General features: G+C 48.5%; 2 protein-coding genes across 2 annotated transcripts; both read right to left on the bottom strand.

Moving 5' to 3' along the window:
• Nucleotides 1-593: 593 nt before the first annotated feature.
• LOC310916312 (glutathione S-transferase theta-1-like) lies at nt 594-5,989 on the bottom strand. The gene is made up of 5 exons (XM_083873755.1): nt 5,819-5,989; nt 2,706-2,793; nt 1,998-2,148; nt 1,300-1,476; nt 594-833 (listed from the first exon to the last, which is right to left on the bottom strand). The coding sequence occupies exons 1-5, from the start codon at nt 5,928-5,930 to the stop codon at nt 636-638; spliced, it is 726 nt and encodes a 241-aa protein (XP_083729881.1). The 5' UTR covers nt 5,931-5,989; the 3' UTR covers nt 594-635.
• A 518-nt stretch (nt 5,990-6,507) lies between these two features.
• DDX51 (DEAD-box helicase 51) lies at nt 6,508-16,131 on the bottom strand. The gene is made up of 16 exons (XM_083873665.1): nt 16,100-16,131; nt 15,550-15,929; nt 14,914-15,158; nt 14,676-14,826; nt 13,880-14,025; nt 13,472-13,543; nt 13,134-13,240; nt 12,527-12,635; nt 12,011-12,153; nt 11,140-11,332; nt 10,407-10,522; nt 10,192-10,308; nt 8,850-8,951; nt 8,526-8,589; nt 8,182-8,316; nt 6,508-7,382 (listed from the first exon to the last, which is right to left on the bottom strand). The coding sequence occupies exons 1-16, from the start codon at nt 16,120-16,122 to the stop codon at nt 7,356-7,358; spliced, it is 2,130 nt and encodes a 709-aa protein (XP_083729791.1). The 5' UTR covers nt 16,123-16,131; the 3' UTR covers nt 6,508-7,355.
• Nucleotides 16,132-16,278: the final 147 nt, after the last annotated feature.

The raw sequence follows: 16,278 nt of genomic DNA, 5'->3' as shown, positions 1-16,278 counted from the left end.
TGATTGTGTCCTTGCCAGAAGCTGGAGGCATCCCTGAGATCCCAGCACAGCTCCCTTCCCCTGGGCACTGTGTCCCTTTGCTCTCACAGGTTACCCAGCAGCATCTAGTGGCCAGGTGTTCCAAGGACCTGGCAGGGTTCCCACCAGGGCTGGGTCCTGACCTGCCTCTTTCCTAAAGAGCAAAAATCATCCAGCAGGCTGTTTTCACTTGGCAAAGTGAAGACCATCTGCTACAATGTTTTTTCCTTGTTTCAGACACACCTGTTCTGCCATACCCTCAGGAAACCTTTGCTCTGGCCTGGAGAACTCTGAACAGAGATGGGAGGGCAGCTCTGACTGTCCCTGTTTCTATACAGACTGAATCACCTCAGCCCTGAAACAGATCCAGTGGTCCTGGAGCATGAAAGAAAAGCCTACGGGGCTACAGCTCCCATGCTGCAGTGGATAAGAGGGAAAAGCAGCTCATAGCAGTCTAAGATGTATTTTTCTTCCCTTTAAAGTTGCAGAAAGGCTGTGGATGAAGGGAAGTGCATTTTGTGGAATGGTGTTTCTGTATGATTTTTAGAAGAAATGCTGAAAGACTACAATAAGCCTTCAGAAAATAATCCATTTTATTAGAGCATAATCCTCTAATTCTAGCCAAACTGCTTTAGGTGCTGCTTGAAACTCTCCTTCAGCTCAGGTGAAAGCTGATCAGCAGTCAAGCTCTTAATGTTCATGATGCCTTCGTGGGCTTCCTGGAAGAGCTGCTTCCCCACAGCTTCCTCCACCCTCCTGCGCCACTCCTTCAGCTTGGGCCTCTCCTCAAACAGGTCGTACCCAGCACACACAGGCTGCAGAGACACACAGAGCACCCAGGGTGAGGCAAACCAGGCTCTTGCCAGGGATGGGACCAAATGAGAGATGGATTTGCTTCTGGCTTAAGGCAGCAGACTCATCTCTGGCTCTTGGGTGACATCCCCAGCAGCTGCTGTCCCTTGGGATGTGCAGCAAAGAGCTCTGCCAGGGCCAACCCAAGAATGGTCTAAGGCAGAACACCTGCACACACCAGTACAGCTCTTCCAAATACCTCTACTTTCCTGCTTAGTTTGTCATTTATCTTCCTTTCCTGATGAATCCTATCCATATTTCTATAGAAAGAACTGTTTCATCAGAGTAGGTTTTCCCCAGCAAATTTAATTGTGGTCAAAGTCAAAAAGGAACAAGACTTGGCCCCAGGGAAGATCTGCAGAAGCCCCCCCGGCCTGGCCTGCCCACAGCCCAGCTCACAAACCCAGCAGTGCTGGGGTTGATGCTCACCTGCATGAGCTCCACCACTGCTACCAGGTCTGCCAGGGAGATCTCGCTGCCTGCAATGAAGGGCTTGTCCTGCAAGAACTTTTCCTCAAACTGCTTCAGGGCAGTGTTCAGCTCCTCAGTAGCAAACTCCAGTTTCTCTGGAGGAAGTGGCTGGCCTGTGATGAGAGGCAGTATCGCCTGGCAGGGAGAAGAAAAAAGTTGCTTTTTATGTGTTTCCTTCCAAATCTAGTCAGCACACTCTCACTGCCACCTTCTGAGGATCCCTCACCAGCCATGCATGAGAACAACCAGGACTGCTCATCAACCTTCCCAGGTTAACATTAATGTCAGTCATTCCTTCTACCTCTCTTTGCCTGCTGACTAGAAATTTGAAAATTCAGCTACAAGAGTCTCCTCTCAAGGGAAGATTGGATCATCTGCCAGCACTGTGATTTGTTTTCCAGAGGGAGATGGTTTCTTTGCATGAAGCTGGGCAGCCAGCCCTGAGCTGTGTCTGCTCATCCAGGATGCATTTGCTCTGGACCTTTGGCTGCAGCATGAAGGGTCCAGGCCACTGCAGTTAGGCTGTTTCAGCAGCCAAGTCAGTTTTGTTCCACCTCTCACTCGGTTTGTACATTTGCTGAGAAAGCTCCTGCACGCAGGCAAGGCCACGTCATTACAGTTCTTAGCACTTGATTTGTGAGACATAAGGGTTTTACCTTGCATAAGAACAACTTGCTCCCCTTCATACGGATGTTGGAGTGCTGCCAGGACAGGTACTCATCAACCCTCGCCCTTTTCTGCAGGTCAGATGGGTACCAGTGATCAGGAGTCTTGAATTTCTGGGCCAGGTACAGGAGGATTGCAACGCTGCCCAGAGAGCAAGACAGACCAGTGAGTTGATCATCTGAGATTAAAGCACTTCATCCTTTCTTTTCCCCCCAAATTTTGCACTGCTGGACAAGCAGCCACACAAACCTGATGGGAGTCAGGTAGAAGTGCAGCAGGGCACAGCACAGCAGAGAGTTTGTGCTGCTGCTTGTGGACTGCAATCTCTGATGTGAGATACCCAGCAAGACAGGTAAGGTCTGCTGATGCAGTTTTGAGCAAATAGAAGCTGCAGAATGAGTTTATATCAAATCTCAGTTTCATTTGCCTGGCCTTCCAGCAGCAGGTGCTTTATGTCAGATTCCTGCACTGACCTACAGCCTCCAGCTGCAGGCAGAGAGCAGCAGCTTTTTCTACTATTCATGCTGTTCAAGTTGCTTACATAAGATAACTTCTCTTGAAACACAGGTTTGTTTTGTACAAGTGGAACATAAGATAGGAAGGAGACAAAAACCTGCCTGGACTGGAGTCCCAGCAGTACTGGCAGAAGCCAAGCATTAGGATAAACAATTAGGGGATTGAGCTTATTTGAGCCTCACCTCTCTGCTAAGGTGAAAGAACCATCCTTGAGTGCAGGCACCTTCATCAGGACATTCACCTTCCGGAACTCCTCTGTCCTGTGCTCCCCTGAGGAGGGAAATGAGAAGTTTTACTTGGCAAAGATACTCAGGACCTGTTTATAAACACCTGAGGAATTTGTGGGGACTTTGTCTAACCTCAAGTTTTTGTTTTTGATTGTACAAATCAAGTCTTGTATCAATTTATAATGAATAAGTGCTGCAGGGTGAGTAGGGGGCCAGCCCTGTGCTATCAGCCTGCCTGTTTATTGCCTGCGTGCCAGACCCACCTCTGCACCAAGGGCAGGATGGTTAGGAGTCCTTTCATACCAACAGCACTTGACAGCTTGGGGCTCTCTCCACTCCAAGTTTGTGCCTGGAGGTGCCTGTCCTGTACAAACCCAGAGGGAGCACCATGCACCTTGGAGGAAGGGGATCTTCAAGAAAGGGAGGACAGTGAGAAAGCAGATATTTTTTTCTGGGAGACAATGTAATTTATATTGGACTATGCTTTCTAAAATACACAGATGAAAATAAATTCCTGTGATTCCATATAAAGCCAAAGGTACTTCATTATAGATATTTTAATTAGCTCCTGTGCATTTTGCATATCTTTTATAAGAGCAAATATGGATTTAAGGTTGCTTTTAAGCTATCTTATGGTCCTCCCCAAAAAGTGGGCAGAGTGAACCCGAAGAAGGTGCTTTGTCCATCTAAGGTCTCAGTGGACTCCATTCTGTCTGAAACCAGTCCCAGAAGCCTTGTTTTATGTGACTTGTTTGTGACAGCCCTTTCCACCCATTCACTTCAGTCACATGTGGCTGCCTGGGCATTCAAGCCTCTCTAATGTGTAACTAACCTTGTGCCACGTCCTGCTATTTGAGCCATGTGAGAATCTGTGTGCCAGAGGAGATGCTCTGGAAGCAAATTCAGCTTTTCTGGTACTTGGCAAACCTGATTTGTGACTATTGCCCTGTAACTTGGCTCACAGCCCACGTCCCCACCCCTCTCTAAAGGATGAAGTGTGCAGATTCCAGCTCTTCCTATCCATTCTCACTCTTTCCACCCCTTTCATTGACACCTGTCCTTCTGGGGGCCAACAGCTTTTCTGGGGCATCACATTTAACCCACCACCTCAATTCTGAGTATCAGTTCCCTCACCTTATCCTTATAAACTGTGCAGTGCCAGGTACCAGGGCAGAGAGGAGACCTTGGAATGCAGTGCCAGGTACCAGGGCAGAGAGGAGAGCTCAGAATGCAGTGCAGGTACCAGGGCAGAGAGGAGAGCTCAGAATGCAGTGCAGGTACCAGGGCAGAGAGGAGAGCTCAGAATGCAGTGCAGGTACCAGGGCAGAGAGGAGAGCTCAGAATGCAGTGCCAGGTACCAGGGCAGAGAGGAGAGCTCAGAATGCAGTGCAGGTACCAGGGCAGAGAGGAGAGCTCAGAATGCAGTGCCAGGTACCAGGGCAGAGAGGAGAGCTCAGAATGCAGTGCAGGTACCAGGGCAGAGAGGAGAGCTCAGAATGCAGTGCAGGTACCAGGGCAGAGAGGAGAGCTCAGAATGCAGTGCAGGTACCAGGGCAGAGAGGTCTCCCCACTGTGGTACCAGTGCACTGCAGAGCTTCCCCACGCCATGGGAGGTGCATGTTCTGCAGGAATGGGATGGGATGCACCCAAATCACCCATCTTAAATTCACAGGCCAAAAGCAGGCACTGTTGCCAAGGGACACAGAGCATTGGGAATCTGTGAATTCCTTTTCCTTCCTCTCACTTCCCTTATCCTTGCATTTCAGTTCTGTTTTCTTTGGTCCTCTCTTTCCTTGCCTGCCAGTCTCCTCTCCTTTGCTCCAGTGTCTCACCACAACAATTAACTTATTGGGAAAGAAGGGCAAGGACACAAGATGAGCCAGCCCCCAGCTACAAACAATTGCAAAAAGTTTTACAAGACAAGTGGGAGGAAAGCCACAGTGAGGTACAACACAGCTCAGGTGCAGGGAACACCCAAAGACTCAACTACAAGTCTGAGGTTTGTCTCAAGTTGGAGCCTCTTTTGTTCCTTTATCAATTTCAGCCTCAGGAGATTTCTCATCTTTCATTGTTTTTCAGCATTACTTACTGAGGCCTTTTTATACCCAATGCATTACCTTAATTTCCAATCCATCAGATATCTGGAAAGGTTGAAGGATAGGTTTTACCAGCTTCAATTACAAAGAAGATACAGATCTTCAGGCCTCCTTTGATGAAAACACACCTTTGGACAGGCTCCTACTAGTTATCAGTTGGTTTTAACCCAACTAAACCACTTCCCTTCATTTCTCAGTGTTCAGATTACTGGAGCTGCACTGTCTTGCTCCACAGCCTTCACAGGCTGGTCCTCAACCCTCTCAAAATAACCTGACCACAAACCACTCTGCCCAGTGGGATCCCCAGGGGGGCAGCCCAGCCCCTGCCCTGCCACACACGGGCACAGCTCTGCAAACTGGTGCGTGAGGAGCCTCCCGAGGGGGTTAACCCCTGCCGGGGGGAGAGGGGCTGCCCTGCAGGAACTGCTGCTGCTGCTGCTTACCAGAGCACACAGTTCTCTGTGCTGAGTTACTGAACAAGAACCACACACTCGGCTGTCCTCGCCCATACCTGAATGCCCCATCTCTGCAGCTTTTTGTTTCCCTTCTAAACGGGGAATGCCTCAACCTGTCACGTCCTGAGCGCTTCTCAGAAAAGCGTCCCTTGTTTTTCTCTGCTGGGGTGGGGCCCATTTCAAAGACACCACACGCCTCGGCAGAGTCCTGTTTGCTGCAGGGGAGCCCAGGCACTGAAATCAGGACTTAAAACACAGGAATGCATTGGAGAATCAGGTATTGTTTATGTGTGGGCAGCAGGAGCCCCATCCTCTCTCAGCATCTCGCACCGACGGGACGGCGAGTCCCCTCCTGCCCCCCGGGGCGGCGATGGAGCATCTCCCGGGAGGGGCAGGGACCAGGAGTGCCCGAGAGGGGACACCCCAAAGCCCGGGACACCCCAAAGCCCGGCCCGGGACCGCCCGGGACACCCCAAAGCCCGGCCCGGCACTCCCGGGTCCCCCCGGCCCCGCTCACCCTTGGTCAGCTGCACCCGCTTCAGCTCGAAAGGGATGTTGTTGCTCCGAGCGAAGATGTAGAGCGCCCGGCAGGGCTGCGAGAGCAGGTCCAGGTACAGTTCCAGCCCCATCCTGTCCCCGCTGTCACTGTCAGTGCCCGGCGCTGTGGGAGCCCGGCCCGCCCGGCGCCGTTAAATCCCGTCCCGCCGAGCCCGGCCCGCCCAGGCGGGCGGGGCCACACCGGCACCGGGGCCGGGGTTTCCCTGACGGGACGGCGCCGGGGGCACCTCCCGGGCGAAGTCTCCGCTGGGCTCTGCCACCGTACATCCTCTGGCACCGGATTGTCCCGGGGCCTGCCCTCGGTGACAGAGAAGCCACAGCCCGGCCCGCGGCCCGGCAGAGGCACAGCCCGGGTCTGCCCTCCCTGGGAGCTCACGGCTCTTGCACAAGAGACTTTCCCATCCTGTGACTCCAGCCCGGACACCCGTGCCATGGGAAAACAGCACACGCTGCTTCACTGCCATAAAACAACCTTGCCCTGTCTTCACAAGATCCAACCACCATTCCCAAAAGCCATTCCTTCAAGATTCCCTGCTTTTATTGCTAATGCTGGTGTACATTGATTTTGCTTTGTAAAACAATAAGCCAGAGCTGGAGCCATTCCTGCTGAAGGAAAAGCAACCCTTGGAGAGAAGTTGCAGGCCACAGCTCCATGGCAGCTCTAAGGCTTCTGCCAGGGCAGCTAAAAATACCATGGCACGTGTCAAATACAGACTTATGGCTTGCAGTGACATGAGCTGGCTCCAGGACATTCATATTAGACATCAGACAGTTCAGTCTGCATTAATATCAATCTACAATTAATAATACCTGCTGTTACCTCTGGTACAGAACACTGGAGGGAAACAACACAGGCAAGAAAAGGACAAGGCACAAGACTGTAACAGTGAAAAGTCCTTTTAACAATATCTCCATCCCTAATCATAAAATATCCTCAGTTGGAAGGGACCCACAAGGATCATCAAGTCCAATTCCTGAGTCCAGGAATCTTTAGTAGACACTGTTTAAAAAATATTTATTTAATAAAAATATTTATTTAATATTTACTTAAAAGTTGGAGTCCCTGCAGCCTGGAGCAGCTCTTCAAACACATTTGTGCTGCAGGCAGTGCCCAGGTGTTGATGCCTTTGCAGACAGACAGAACCTTTGTCCCAGAGCAGAAATGAGGGCCCAGCCCTCACCATGGGAGGAGAGCAGTTCCATCAGGCCAGGCTCAAGAGCTGGTGGTAATCCTACATGTGCCAGCAGGATATGATGCAAAGTCCTCTTCAAGACAATCTGTACCTCCAAATTTATCTTTTGGCGTTTTTTTAAAAACCAGTAACTGAACTCTGTTCACACTGTCCTTGAAAGAGGAATAAGGGCTGCAATAGCTGACTTCAGATATGATAAGGCTGAGGAAGCAACCCTTGAGGGACCATGACTCAGTGCTGCTGTGCTAGGGAAGAGTCCATGGCCTGCTCAGTGCCACATCAGCCATCTCAGCTTCCCCTCCTTCAGGCTCGCTTCTGTGCTCGCTCGTCCTGTGCAAAATTAAAGTTGAGAAGGTCACTGAGGATGTCCCTGTCTCAGAGTCACACAGAAGGGACTTCAGGGAGGAATAGGACAATTTAATAATCCTTTCTGTCTCAGTTCTCAAACATTCCTAGTCTACAACTCAAAATCATCATCTTTCAGGGCCAGGTATTTATGAGCTCTCAGATTAGGGAGCAGAACACTTGCCCAAATCATGCAGCACAAAGTCTATTAAGGATCCCTAGTCATCTGGCAAGGTAAATACTACCCTGCTTTTGTCTCAAAGCTCTCAACTTTACACTGGTGTATAAAAAAGGGCCAGCAGATAGCTGTACATCACAGTCTTAAACTCTGTAATAACAAAAGATTTAATCTCTATATTTTGCTTGCAGTGCTTTGGGTAGCTGCAAAATCAGCTACAGAGGTATATAGAAGGGCAGAATAGAAAAAACTCACCAAAAATCAGAATTGTTTTGGTTGAAAAAGACCCTTAAGACCATCAAATCCACCCATTTACCTGGCACTGCCAAACCTCCGCTAAATCACAGCCCCAGGTGCCACATCTATACATCTTTTAAACCCCTCCAGGAACACTGCCAACTTTGACAGGAAACCTCCTTCTCCCCTCCCCACCCTTTCTGAGTATTCCATAAGGATGCACACACAAATGTTGCCCTCACACTGAACTGGTGTTGTCTCAAATGAAGGAAAGGATCCTGGACACTAACCCTTGTGCTAAGTGTGAATTGCAATTAAAAAAACCAAACTGCAGCTTGCACAGGTTATTTTCCTCCCCATTCCAATTACCTTGACTGTCTTCTCGAGCTTACACAGAGCTGCCTCATATTGCTGCACCAGTGGCTTCAGTGAGTTTCCCTTCACTGGGTGTTTCTGTATATCCCTGATGCCAGCGTCCCTCAGCATCCGCAGGAACCGCCGCTCCTGCCCCAGACAGACACCAAAGGTGAGACACCCCTGCCCACCACCAGCAAACCAGCACAGCTGGGAACATGCTGCTTAGCCAGGAGATAATTGAATTCTCCAAGCACAAAGCTCAGCTGAGTGGAAAAGGTGGGAAGTTGTATCAACTTTATGATCCTTATGGCCCTGCATTGCATCCTTATCAAATGAATCCCACACCAAAGACATACCTGAATTCTAAGGACCAAGCTGAAAGCAACACCTGCTGTTCCTGCACGAGCTGTTCTTCCAACCCTGGAAACAGAGAAAGTAGCCTCAAGTCAGATTAGGCCCATAGTCACTGCCATTATCAACTCCAAGATTCTGATGCTGAAATCCTCCAGTTTTCAGGAAGTCTGATTCCAAGCAATGCTAGCCTTAATTTTTGCTAGAAAGCTATTTGCATATTAAAGTAAAAAGAAAGGCTAAAAGCCCTTTTAATTGCATGTCACCTTTGCTAAATATCTCAAGGCAAACCAAGCTCAGACATCTCCCTTTTGCTCCTGTTGTCTTACCTGTGAATGTATGTCCTGATGAACTGTGGGGCATCATAGTTGATCACATAATTCACCCCTTTAACATCAATCCCTCGGGCTGTGGCATCTGTGCTGATTAACCTGTTTGTAAATGTATATATAGTCATTTTCAGGTAGTACCTCAGGCACTACACACACAAAACACAAGTGAACACAGTACAACTCTTGCTAATCTCTGTTCAAACTGGACAGTCAGCCTGTGCCTCTAAGCCTGGCAGCAGCACTGCAAGTCACTCCTTATTGCCACTGGCCTTATTGGCTGCCCACAGACTGAAGGAAATGGATTTGTAGAGAATTTAAAAACAATAAAACTATGAAGGATGCATTGTAGTAGGACCCATGAAGGGTAATTTAGATTATTGGCTTTAAGGCATTTACAGCACTGTGTGGCAAAAGGTGATAGGCCAAAAAACACTTACAATATAATTAGGAAATAGTTTGGCTTCTGATTGTGATGGTGTGAATGATAACACTTGTGTTGTCTCACCCTTCACATGAGACTGAAAATGGAATAAAGGTTTTTAAAACACCTCTCAGCTGCCCCATCTCTGGGTCAGAAAAGGGAACAATCTTACAACAGACCAAGCATCACTACAGGCTTCACCCTCTGCTGAGCATGAAAAGTTACTGGGTGTTTCCAAGTTCTCCAAGCACACCAGACACCTCCCAGCTCACTGGAGCTCACATATGTCTAAAGAATCTGAACACTCCAAACAAGAATGGAACACACAAATGGTGAGGTGAGAAACTCCAGTAGTCAAGGAGGAATTTATACACCAGGTTTGGATAAAAAGAACACCCAGAAAATAAGAGACATTCCAGAGATACAATCTCATATAATTACCGAAAGCACAACACAAATCAAACACATGGATAGGAGTAGATCTGTGTGCCAGTCTGAGCAGGGATTGCTCTGGTAGGAAACCCTAACACTGTGTACAGTTTCTGCCCCAACCAATCCATTTCTGCCCTACAAGTACCAGATGCTCACCACAAACTCTATTTGTGGAATATGGAAACTCCAAATTAAACTCCAGATCTGCAAACCTGTGTTGGGCAACTCTACGAACACGCATTTGTATTTATTGCTTGTTATAAAACAACACATAGAAACTCAGACTGCAGCTAGATTAGAACAGGATGAGTTACCTGAAGGATAAACAATTCAAAGTCACAAGTCCAAGTCTCACACCCATCCTGCAACAGACTCCTGCATGTTTTAGAAGACCTCCTGTAACTGTGTTCCTTATACTGTTTAGCCTTTTACACTGGAAACAGCCTGTGCTGGAAAACATACAGGGAACTAGTTTATGATGCTCACAGTTGTATTTTTCCTTGGTCAAACTCCTTCATGGTTCTCTTTCTCTCATTTGGAGGTAACCGAGAAGAAAACTCTGCCACGGTGACTCCACCAAAGGCTTGAACCAGCAAGAACAACCTGCAGGTAACCAGGAGGGAAAGAGAGAAACTGTCACTTGCCTACCTCTGTAAGATCCCTTGGCAAATACCCAGGACAGTGATCCCATTAATGCTCACCTGTGAGAGGCCTCTCTGGAGTTGGTAAAGCACAACACGCGGGTGAATTTCATTTTCAGCATGAAATACAAGAGGAGCAAAGGCTTGGAGTTCAGGTCACAAGGCACATAACATTGCTGCAGTCAACAGGGGAGGAGTTCAGAGAGAAAAATTACTGCTTGCCAACACTATCTTCCCTGAAGCCCACTACCTGTCCATGACATGACCTACACAGGTTTGGATGTTTTATGGCTGACTAACAGCAGCAAAACCAGAGCCCAGAATGCCATCCCCTTTGGACTAAACAGGCTGGCAGGATACAACACAAGTGGAGACAGGAGACCTGAGCTGTTCCAATGCTCTTACACCTCCATGGCAAGTAACAACATGCTCTGCCTTCCTGCCTACAGCCTGGCCTGTATATACATGTCTTGAAGTGAATGTTAGAATATGGACAATTGACAGGTGCTACTACATTATCATGACTTCCTAGTTCCTCTCCCCATTGCTGATAAACTTAATTACACATGAAGAGAGATTAATTAAAAAAAAATCAAGTCCTAACCAAAGGAATGTTAATAATGAGAAAACAAAGGCGCAAAGGTACAGCTCTCTGGGTCATATATACTCCCAAAGCCACTTTTGCAAGGAAACAAAGGGAAGACATTCTTGTTTTAGGGTAAAACCGCAACTAGATAGCCCAGAATTAAATAAATCTTCAAGTATAACTTATTCAAAAGAATTCCCATCATACCGATAGCTCCTCAGGGAGTGTGTATTTATTGTTGGTATCTTGTTCAGCTTCTGTTCCATCTCTGTTTTTCTCAGAATACACAGATGTGAAGAGACGAGGCTGGAATAAATCCAGCTGCTGCAATTTCTCCGGGTCCTGGGTCAGTGTGGCTGAAAACAGCAGTTTCTGTAAGGGTATCTGAGGAGAGCAGGAACTGAAAGAAACAGCACACAGAAACTGGGCTTTGAGGATGGGGCAAAGGAGTTTCACCCCAAGTGCCTCCATATGATATAAGGGAAGCAACGAATGCTTTTTGATGCTTTTTTCCTACCCTGGACCTTTGGTGTAGGTTCTTTTTCCACCCTTGTTTCATGGTGGAGTTCACAGACAGAAGTGATGAGCATTCTCAGTCAAGTGCACAACCCCAATCCCTCACTCCTGCACGAGTCCCTGCCTTGCCCTACCCATGTCCTCATTCTACTCACGTCCTTCCTTGGCCATTTATCTCAGTATCTCAGTTTCTGACACATCTCTGCTACTGCTGTACAAAAACAGCAGCTGCAGATTGTTAATTGCAAGAGTTTTCCTCCAATTCTATTACTCAGCTTTGCCATAAGGCATTGCTATAGTGACTGTGAAAATGATCACAGATTTGTAGTATTTGTGCATTCTTTTGATGCTCCTTTAATCTAAGTAAGGAAAGCCTGGAGAATACAAAACTTAGTATGAAGGACATCCTCTGGCATCAGCTGTTCACTGCCTTGTTTTGGAAGACATTTCTCAGAGGAGTCAAGCTTTGGGAGTCTGTGGCAGTGTACAGTGGAGCAGGGCAGTGACATCCAGGTGCTGGTGTCCATACTTCCAGTTCAAAGAAATGCACTTTGCAACTCACCTGGCTGCTGTTATAGGCCCTGGTTTGGTCCTCTGGAAAAGCATGAAGCCAGAGTCATTTTCCCCTTGGAATGCAGCTTTGACAATCTGGTTCAGACAGTTCTGGTGCATGTCATCAATCATACGGTCAGCTTCATCCACGATCTGAATTCACAGGGATGAAAACCACCAATTGTCAAATACTGGGAGCTTTTATTTTCCTTTGCATCTGTAACCAGTGAGCCAGAAGGTAAGATAATGGAAGCTTCTAGTCAACAGAATTGCTTTCCTTGCCCATCCTTACTCTGAGTTTGCAAGAGCCTAAGAGAGAAGGGGAAGTGGGTGGATGCTTGGGCGTCACGAGTTGGAATCAAACATCTCATCTTGTGACTGCTCCCTCCACAATCTGGAGTGCAGACAGGCCCACACAACAGTTCACACAGAGAGGTATTTATGTTCCACACAAGAAGCAAGCAGGAATTACTGCTGCAGCAGACACATAGAGCTCTCAGATGGGAAGGCTGTGGGGGTGACTCACCAGGAAGCGAAGCTGTGCCAGGCTGAAGCCTGGGGTCTGGTTGATGTGATCCGTGAGCCTCCCTGGCGTGGCCACGACAATGTCAGCCAGGCTGCAGTAACCTGTCACTCTGAAAGGACAAACAGCCCATCAGTAAGTGTCTCTCTTCACAATAAAGCCTGTAGCAGAGACCTTAAGGTTTTCCCACCACTCAATTAACTGAGGAATAACAAAATTCACATATGGACTTGAGACTGGAGAGCATGCAGGGGCAATGGTGGACACCAAACACCTGTCTCCGCTGTGCTGCCTTATTTGAAACAGAAATTGTCATTCTTCACTGCTCCTCAAAAAAATTAATTGCAGCAAAATCCCACACAATCATATGTACCCATAAACATTCACATTCTGAGCATTTGCTGACAAAGAACCCCAAAACTCCAGTAAAACATTACAATCACAAAACAGGGGTTGTAACAAGCACTGCGACAAAGAACTACCAGAGCATATAAACCCATTATCCAAAATCATGACGCTGTGCTGCAATAGTCTGTATCTTGACCCCGCCTTGATGAGATTAATTAGCCTGCAATCTCCATAAACTTTGTCAAAATACCTTTTAACCTACTTTTTCTGGACAAGCATCTCCTGCTCCTTTGCAAAAGATTTCTGGCCAGTAATCAAAGCGACCTTCAGACCTGTCCCGTCAGTGTAAATGTTGAACACTTTACTCACCTGCAAAGAGATGGGCTTTGTCAGCTGCCACAATCAGCTGCAGTGAATTACAGGAACAGCATCAGAATTACATGAACAGCACCAGAACTACATGAACAGCACCAGAATTACATGAACAGCACCAAACCCATGGCGGGGTTTTCAGACTGCTCCACAGAGCAGCCAAAGTTCTGGCTGCACCAGCCTGTCCCTCAGCCCAGCTCTGCTCAGAGACAGTGAGAAGCCACATACCTGCTGTGCCAGTTCTTTGGTGGGCAGAACAACCAGAGCTCGTACGTGGCAAACCACTCGATCCAACAGAACCTGCCAAAATAAAGGCCCAGTGAGCCCCTGAAAGAACAGGGGAGAACAGGGTTCTTGAGCCTAACTTAGAGAGAGAAGATGGGCTTGACACATTCTCACAGTTTTATGCTCCCATTTTTCTCCCTCCACCCTCCCAACTCCTGATGCAGTGCCTGCTGTCTGAGGAAAGGAGTGGGATGCTGACAAGGAGCTCCCTCAGTCAGCTTGGAGCTGAAATCTGCTGCCTTATGTCCACAAATTCCTCGGCTTTTCGACCCACTTTTAAGTTCAGGTTTTGCCTGAACAAAAGCAATGCCAGCATTTCTCCCAAAAACATCTCCCACAGGATAAACTCACCTGCACAATGGGTATGACAAAGGCCAGGGTCTTCCCACTGCCCGTGGGGGCTGACACACAGATGTCCTTGGGGCGGTACCCGCCCCGCCCCAGCAGGTACCCGTTGGAGGCACTCTGGAGAATGGCAGGGATCACCTCTGCCTGGACTGAGCAAAACCAGAAATAAACACACACTGCATGCTTCAGGAGCTCACCAACAACTGAAAATGTTACAGAAAAGCATTTTGGGAATGGGGAAATGTGTGGTGGCTTCCCAGCATAACCCTGATAGGCTCCTGGCACAGCCCAGTCTCCAGGCTCAGCCGGGCTAATGTCACCCTCCATCCTTGTCCTTGCACCCTTTCTTGTTCTTTCTTCTTATTTAGGAGCTGACATTTATTGTACTTGCTTGCAAAAGTGGCAAAATAACAGAAAACAAGTAGATTTTTTTTTTGTTTGGATGTTTTTCTGGTGCTTTAATGAGCTGATTGAGTTCCCAGAAATCTCTGATCAGCAGCAGTAGGTGGAAACTAAAGAGATAAAGCACAAGCTTTCACAAGGAGGAAAACTGTGAGGACACAAGTAAGACTTCCCTCTTTGGGCAGTTCTGAGCCATTACTCTGAGCTGTATTTATCAGTAGGTAACAGACTTTTACTCAGTCTAGATAAAACATTGAGAAAGAAGGGTTAAGTCTGCTGCAATCACTTCCATGCATTAAATTTTGTCCTGTATTTTACTTCACTGCCTACATAAAATATACAGCACCAGAACTCTTTTAAGTCCCTTCAGAAAGAAACAAAAGCACTATCAAGGCACCTGGAAAAAAGGACTCTATCCCATTCATCTGCAGCTTTTTCAGCAGCCTGGGGTGGATTCCTGGGACATCACTGATGGGACACAGATTGTCTTTGATGCGTTTCTGCACCCGCTTGGGCTGAGCAAGCCACTGTGGTAAGAAGGGCTGGACCTGAGGAGAGGGAAAGGCATGAGTGAAATAAACTTTAAAGAAACATTCTTTTCCTAACCATCACCAAAACTCAGCCAAGCTGGTTACCTTCTGCACTGGCTTTGCGTCGTAATCCCCAATGATCATCGTACTGGAGGGTGGACAATCTGCCTCTTCCCCTGAGGCTGCTAAGGGTAGCTCCTCCTCTGTAGTTTGATTTCCTTCAGCTTTTTCACTGCTCTCTTTCTTCTCTTTTTCATCTCCTTGTGTTTCCTCATCTGCCTTCTTCCTTTTATTAGACCTGTTTTTAAAGTTGTTCCTGTTTTCTTGTTGTTTGATGTCTTCTTCAGAATCTGGAATTTGGATAACAGCAATACAAAGCTACGGGTCAGAGCATGCTACAGAAAAGGGATTTGGCAATATTACAACACAGGACTTAAGCAACAACTTGCAAGGTTTTTTTCCTAAATCCAAGTGCAGAGGTCACACATTTCTTTGTTAGTATAGACACAACAAGACTGAGCTGATGTGACATGCTTCCCTCTTCCTCTGACACTAAACTGATCCTCAAAGTTCACAATACAGGGCCCACTCTCAAAGAAAAGAAATCGGGAACTTATTAAGGAGATGAAAACAAAATCAGGTAAACTGGGCAAGGTACTCAAAGAGCAACTCGTGTCCACATTTCTGTGGAAACTGTCAACCACAATGCACTGAAATCCCACAGCCTCACTTTACCCGTACCTGCTTCAGTCCTGTCTCGCTGCACTTTCGATTTTTTTCTATTTGCCTTCTTCTTCTTTGTGGGGCTGCTGCCATCTGCTGCCTCCTCAGTACCAGCCCTTTCTTCCGAAGGGCTGCGTGGCTGTTGTTTTGTCTTCAGCTTCTTCTGTCTGTGCGCACTGGGCTGCTCCTCACTCTCCCTCTTCCCCTTTCCCTTCCCTTGGCCGGGCTCACCCCCGGGGCTCAGCCCCGCGTCCCCCGGCCCTTCCCCTCCCTGGGGCTGTGCCTCTCGCTGCTTCTGCAGCTGCCGGGCCCTCGCCTGCTGCTGCAGCCGCTCCAGCAGGACCCGCGCCCGGTCCTCCGCCTCAGCCTCCTCCTCCTGCTCGTCCTCGCCGCCGTACCTGAAACAGCCCGGACAAACCCCCTCAGGCACTCCGGACACACAGCCTGGGCCCGAGCCCGGCGCTGAGACAGCGACCGGGGCAAGGGCAGGGTCCGCGTGTAGGAGGAGAACAGGAGCGGGGAGCGGGAACAGGAGCAGGGAACGGGAGCGGGGCCGGGCCCGCGGTACCTGCGGACGTAGAACAGCGCCATGGCCACGCCGCGCCGGCGCACCGGGATTACGTCATCGCACAGGCGCGCCGAGATGACGTCATCGCACCCCGCGAGGCCGCGGCGGAAAGCGCCAGAAGGCGCGGGGCGAGCGCGCCCCCTGCCGGCCGGGCACGGAAGGGAGGGGGTACCCTGAGG

This window comes from Zosterops lateralis (genome assembly GCF_965231275.1).
Source record: "Zosterops lateralis genome assembly, chromosome: 17".
Lineage (NCBI taxonomy): Eukaryota > Metazoa > Chordata > Aves > Passeriformes > Zosteropidae > Zosterops > Zosterops lateralis.
This window is presented reverse-complemented; position numbering and strand designations above follow the sequence as displayed.

Coding starts and splice junctions, on each gene's coding strand:
- LOC310916312 (XM_083873755.1), bottom strand. CDS start 5,930: ATGGGGCTGGAACTGTACCTGGACCTGCTCTCGCAGCCCTGCCGGGCG. Junction 1,477..1,997: donor GCAAGTTGTTCTTATGCAAG/GTAAAACCCTTA, acceptor TCTCCCTGCCAG/GCGATACTGCCTCTCATCAC. Junction 834..1,299: donor CAGTGGTGGAGCTCATGCAG/GTGAGCATCAAC, acceptor GTGTCTCTGCAG/CCTGTGTGTGCTGGGTACGA.
- DDX51 (XM_083873665.1), bottom strand. CDS start 16,122: ATGGCGCTGTTCTACGTCCGCAG. Junction 15,159..15,549: donor GCGAGACAGGACTGAAGCAG/GTACGGGTAAAG, acceptor TCCAAATTCCAG/ATTCTGAAGAAGACATCAAA. Junction 14,827..14,913: donor ACGCAAAGCCAGTGCAGAAG/GTAACCAGCTTG, acceptor CCCTCTCCTCAG/GTCCAGCCCTTCTTACCACA.